The 6,268-nt window shown below is 34.3% G+C and overlaps 1 protein-coding gene across 2 annotated transcripts; it reads right to left on the bottom strand.

The window, feature by feature from the left end:
• Window positions 1-2,177: 2,177 nt before the first annotated feature.
• On the bottom strand, window positions 2,178-6,058 carry LOC129946420 (homeotic protein empty spiracles). 2 transcript variants are annotated; one of them, XM_056056607.1, is made up of 3 exons: window positions 5,232-6,057; window positions 2,993-3,233; window positions 2,178-2,917 (listed from the first exon to the last, which is right to left on the bottom strand). In XM_056056607.1, the coding sequence occupies exons 1-3, from the start codon at window positions 5,861-5,863 to the stop codon at window positions 2,555-2,557; spliced, it is 1,236 nt and encodes a 411-aa protein (XP_055912582.1). In that variant the 5' UTR covers window positions 5,864-6,057; the 3' UTR covers window positions 2,178-2,554. The 2 variants fall into 2 exon arrangements, with proteins under 2 accessions (XP_055912582.1, XP_055912581.1); XM_056056606.1 differs by having other exon boundaries at window positions 2,178-3,233; window positions 5,232-6,058.
• Window positions 6,059-6,268: the final 210 nt, after the last annotated feature.

Genomic DNA, 6,268 nt, shown 5'->3' with positions numbered 1-6,268 from the left:
CAGCGATGTACGCGTTGTGCTCTTTTAAGGGGTATACTATCGCCCTTCCATGTTAACTATTCAACCTTTAGTAGCTAAATTCGAGTCCCCCGCTTCAGTTAACAATTAGCCAAACCCCTCACGTCAACAGAACGCAAGATCTGCCTAAACCAATGGCGCTGTTAGTGAAAGTGTGCAGTCAAATTTGATTCAGTCAATTCGGAGTAGCTCACAAGAACTTGACCAGTGTTTACCAATTGGATTTTGGTGCAGTTGGAAGCTGATGCCGATTTCGTCCAAAAAATCATCACGAGACACAGTTTTAGATTAGATGAATGATTTGGAACGGCACCAATTCACGCAATTTTTATGAGATGCCAATGCATCCAAATAAAGTTAAGGCCCAACTATAATAGACCTAACTGAGCTTAAGCCAGCTTAAGGGAACCAACCAATACGCAGCCTCATATGTCACTAGCCATAATAGAAGTTCGGCTCAGTTTCGTTAAATTTCGTCAACTTTCGCGCAATTGCGCAAGAGCTATTTAAATGGCTCGAGCTTAAGCAAATGTCAAATTAGCTTAAGTTACTTGAATCTACTATTATGGTTACTTTTTGTTTTGACGATAACTTCTGATGACTTTTCGTTCGGTGTTGACATTAGCTTACTTTCGGTTAAGTCTTTTATAGTTGGGCCTTTACTATCTGTTGTAGATTTTAGGTCGGAGTCGTCATCGGGTATCCGTACATCTTCAAGAATGATATATGTACACAGGGCGATGATTAGCAGCTTCTTGTGGCTTAAATTGGATGATATGGACACCGAAGACATTTGTTTTCAACAGGAAACTCAAAACACCATTGATATTTTGAACGAGTGATTTAATGACATATTTATCTCGGGCCGAGGAGGCGAAGACGAAGACGTGAATTGAACTCCAAAATCGTATGTGATTTCACGCCTTTAAGCAGTATTCACATAAGTGCGACCAACGAACGACGAATAAATTACAAAATGTGAGTTTATATACGTTTGAAGACATATTTCCACAAAAATTCTAAACAAAACAATAGCAATATACATAGTTTCTCTTTGATTTATGATATATTAATAAATTTTAGAAAACAAATGTACAAAACTCCATGATGAACACAACGAACAAAAAAAAAATGTCAAAGTCAAACTTCATTCGCGATGAATTAAAAACTCTCATGTGAAAGAAATGTCAAAATCGACGAATATTCGTTGGTCGTTGGTCGTGCTCATGTGAAAAGTGCTTTAGACTTTTTTGAAGAAATTAATTTAAATATTTCCAAAGCGTTCAAAGGCCTTAAAGGCAAACATTAATTTTACTAAAACAAATTGTATGAGTGACACAAAATTAAATGAATAAAAGATTTCGATTTGAACACCATCTAATGCTCAATTATTACAACATAAAATCCTCAACTGTCATTTTGTTTTGAATTGTTTAAACTTTAATACACAAAATGTGGACGTAAGAACGTAATTTTAGAACTTTATCTTAAAATCATCTGTCAAATTGATTGTCACCAAAAGATTTAACCGTCAAAACTTTCATTGTTTCCTTGTCTCCCATTGGGCAAAATAAATTGATTTATTTTATTTTTTTAAACAAACTTAAAAACTATTATTTTTAACTGTTAGTTTGGTTATTGTGGTTTGTGATTTGTTTTGTTAACAAAATTTCGATGTAAAAAGAAGTGATTAAAGTTTAAATATTGAATTACGTATAAATTAATTATTAGATACGCCGAGCTCTATTGGAAGCCACATTTACCAATGGAAAACCCTATTCTTTTTAAATTATTTAGCCATTCTCATTTTGTATCTTTATATCCTATATGTCCTTTATTGATATTCCTAAAAACATAGTATTTTAAACTTGAAAGCGAAGCTCCAGAATTTTGACACCTGTCAAACAGAATTGTCATTCCTTTTGAAGTCGAATGTTTTACCATCTGCGATAAATAATCGCTGCTTTCTGCGCATTATACTCGATTATAATGGTCATTATAATTATGCGAGCAATCTGTAATGTTGTGAATAAAGTTGAAGAAGAGGAAAGGTTACAAATTTATGAAGAATAAGTCAAATCAAAAATGTTGTATTAATTTTAAAATTTTCTTTATTTAGATGTTGTCTTAGTTACTTAAATTTAAATATTTACAATATCATTAACTTCTAAAATTTGTTATTATTATTACTCACGTATCACACATAGCGGGTATCTTAATAATACATAATAATTAATTTTTAAATATTTACAATAATTTATTATTAAGTTACCTACATTCAATTCTCTAAAACAGAACAAATAAAATTACAAAAAAATATACAAATACGACTTTAACAAAAATATAATTTACAAGTTTTTATGTTGTAACTTTTAAGTTACAAGAAAAATAAAATAATGTCAGCAAATGATTTTGTTTTTTTCGTTAAATTCAAAATTATATTATTTATATCTTGTGTCACAAGTGTCAAATGTGACCTCAAAAAGTCTGACTAGATCCCCCCAACGGCAACAATTTATTCCTTTTGTTTGTCGAACTAACTAGCAACGTTATTCGATGAAGCCTTCGAACGTTCCTTAGCCTCTTGTTGGGCTTTTTTTGAGCGTTTCCATTTCATTCGACGATTTTGGAACCAGATTTTAACCTGTGTCTCAGACAACATTAATCCACTGGCAACTTCGAAACGTTTCGGTCTTGAGAGATATTTATTTTGTTTGAATTGTTTCTCCAACTCGAGCAACTGTTGGGAAGTGAAAGCGGTTCGTGGTCTTCGTGTTTTACCCAAAATCGCATGGTGCGGATACGCTGCCAATTCTGGTATCCTATGGTGCAGCATACCGGCACGGGCAAGGAATTCAAATGGCAGGTGAGATTGCACAAAACTATGGCCCATTGGGAGCTGCAAGTTGAACAGAGAGGATTGCCAATCGTCAGTCATATGAAATTGCTTCACTCTATCTTCGTTGCAACTCACCGGAATGGGCTTACCAGATGGATCCAGAGGCCGGTGGAATGCCGAACCGCCTTGGGCTAGCAGCTGGTATGGATGGCCGCCGGCATAGAGGGGGAAGTCTTGTGGGCGGATCGGACTGTGCGGCGGTATTGGTTTTTTGAATTCATCGTGGAAATCCATTCGCATGCCTATGTGGTGTTGGTCCTCACAGCCTGGACTGATTGGCGGACTGGAGCGGAGTGATGAGGTTGGAGATTCTGATCTAAAATAAGAATTATACCAATTTAATTAAGACTAAAGATTTAGTTTGTATTCTAATCATAAAAACTGCTACTTTATATTTAAAATATACTCAAGTTTTTGAAAAGTTTAAATAAGGGAATTCTAATCTAATCAAATCTTAAGCACAGATCAAAACCAGACAGCATGGGAAAAATTACTATTTGGCCACCATTAAACTAACAGTCTTTTTGACAGTTGATACTTACGTCAAAAATTTCAACTGTCTAAAGTCTAAAACAAAGAACTGTCATAAAAACAGTTATAAACCAATTTCAGTAAACAATAAAGATTGATAAGAATTTTACTCTTATTAAAATCTCGGTAACCTAGCGCCGCCGCCGGTGATATTTATTTTAAAAATAACCTGTATGATTAGACTTTTTTGATTGATTGCAATGTTTTTACCTTTATCAGATTAATTTATGACTTTTTAATAATGATTTACATCTGCTTTACTAATTTGTTTATTGTACACTTCGAATTTTGATAATATAAAAAATATATTTTGAGGTGAATCCCAGTAATCAAAAAATCACACAGGATCTAAGGTGATTTTTTTTAAAAGGTTTTTCAAAAATGCCAAACACTGCTTCTTTTAAAGTTTAATCTAAACTGAACTATTGACTCTGTTAAGAAACGTTGGACACGAAGAAATGATTTTGAAGGTTCAAAGAGAATGAAATCATCAGCTTTGAAAAACGGGGACAAATCTACAATCGATCAAAATCAATTTGTACGCCTAGAAATGAGATTTCTTCGTGAAACCAAAAAGTCGCAACTGATCACAAAGGAGCTGAACTCAACATTATTTCATATATTTTAAATTATGTGTTTTTCGTATCTTTAGAGTTGCCTAGAAATCTGAAACTATGACTAGAATTTTCTTTGGCTGGGACGAGTTTGACGTAAGTCAAAAATCATTTAATATTTTGTTTTATTCGTAACTTTGAAATACGATCAAAAATATACTAAATTAAAACTTAGAATAGAACAACTGGGTTTTTAAAATATTTTGAATGTCAATAGCAAAATTCGCAAATGTTTGTTTGTTTTTTTTTTTTGCGAAACGGAAATCCCAGTCTAGACAACACCTGGATAAAGGTCAGCGAACAAAGCAAACAACTGTCAAACCCACAGATCTGTTTCTTTTAAATGTGTTATTGACTATGCTGGGTAAGAGTTGATGGTCGGCCTAGACGGATGCGTTGAAAAAGTATCCAAGTAACAGGAAAAATAAATACAATTTTTATGCCTGATTCTGATAATATTAAGACATATTCCAAATTGATCTTTTTAAATGAAAAGCAATGTTTCGCAAAAATAAGTACAAATATTGTGAAACGTGAATATTAACAGAAATTCGGTTTTTGAGTTGTTTTTTTAATCTAAAAAATACTGTTCTTCTGTGTCCATGTTATCAATAAAAAAATCGTCTTAACGTTCTTTTCTTCTTCAAAAGCATTGAGATTACAATTCCAAAAATGCGCCTTAAATTTACATAAGTTCAATTCAGAGCCACTTTGGCTGTTTAAGTTGCTAGCAACTTAACCTTAACTAATTACAAACGGCTATAAAATCTTTTTAAGCAAAAATTAAAAAATGGATATCCTCTGACATACATTTGCTGGAATGTGTCAAAATGTGACAAATATCTTCTTTTCTGTCAGATAGTTTTTGACATAAAAAATGACGTTATTAAAAAATGTCATAAATTACGCAATTGGTCTGTTTGTTCCTAGATTTCAATTTGACATCTCAAACATGGCCTAATTAATTTATTAAACAGTTTTAACTAGGAATATGTATTCTTATTTGACTGTTTGACAGTCCTTGACATTAAGGACATACAGACACTATGTACATTTCTAATCATCATTGTTCTTATACAAATCGGGTCTAAATCGACATGTAGTTCATGACGAAACATACAATTTTAAAACTATTTCTCCAAATGAATCCAACTTCGTATTAAGCTCACCTTGACATTCCGTCGGGACTTGGCGTCCCGTACTGATCTCGACTTTCGTGTATCCGTCTAAGAGCTTCTCGCTCGCTCAATTGTGCAACTGGTAAATCTCCATGTCCTCTTGTTGGCAACATCATCCGTGGGTCTTTTCCATTTTCGGCATCACTTTGATTTTTCGCCAAAAGTGCATCAATACAAAATGACTTTTTGACAGTTGCAATTGGCGGCGGTGAAGTTTGTGTAAATGGTCCTGTCATACGATTCATATATCCTGGATGATGGCTGTTATAATTATTTTCATAACCCGATTCACACGCTTCCGACGGCAATGGCACCAATGGCGGTGGCGGTAAGACACTTCCTATCATTGATGCTGGAAGAGGCAATTGTTGTGATGGCCGAAGTTGTGGTGTTTGTTGTTGGATAAGCGGCAGTGGTTGATTATTATCTACCGGCAAGGGACTAAGCGTGTAATTACTCTGTGGTGAATTCGCCGAATGTGGTGAGTTATTTTGACGCGGGGGCGATAACGATGCACTACTTGTATTATTATCACTTTGATATTCCTGTTTAAGAGGACTCGAATGGTTATTGTTGGTTAAAAACCGAGATATGTGCTGCTGTTGCACTTGTACACTTGACATTTTTATATTCACTGTTATAATATAATAGATTTATTTTTTTTCTGTATGGTTGTTCACTGTCACTGGTATTTGATAATTTGGTTATTTCTGTCACTCGACGAATAGCCGCATTGACGTCTGTTCCCGTTAACAGCGCGTTCGGAACTGTGAGAAACTTGAGGTTCTAATGCCGCATATATCCATAATATTAATTCACACCTCACATTATTTTGCCACACGCATGGGTAGTTATCGGTAAACGACTGCACTCATAACATCGAAACCAGTTAGTTTCTTGTTACCACCTCTCTCTCTCTCTCAAATATGAGATAAGATGGAGTCCCACCTAACTGTGAAATCACACACAAACAACGGTTTTTTTTTTGTCGAGAGAGAGAAACCACTATAGTCGACGTCAACATTAAC

This window comes from Eupeodes corollae, chromosome 2 (assembly GCF_945859685.1).
Source record: "Eupeodes corollae chromosome 2, idEupCoro1.1, whole genome shotgun sequence".
Classification (NCBI taxonomy): Eukaryota; Metazoa; Arthropoda; class Insecta; order Diptera; family Syrphidae; genus Eupeodes; species Eupeodes corollae.
The sequence above is the reverse complement of the archived record's forward strand: the minus strand, read 5'-3'. Positions and strand labels throughout refer to the sequence as shown.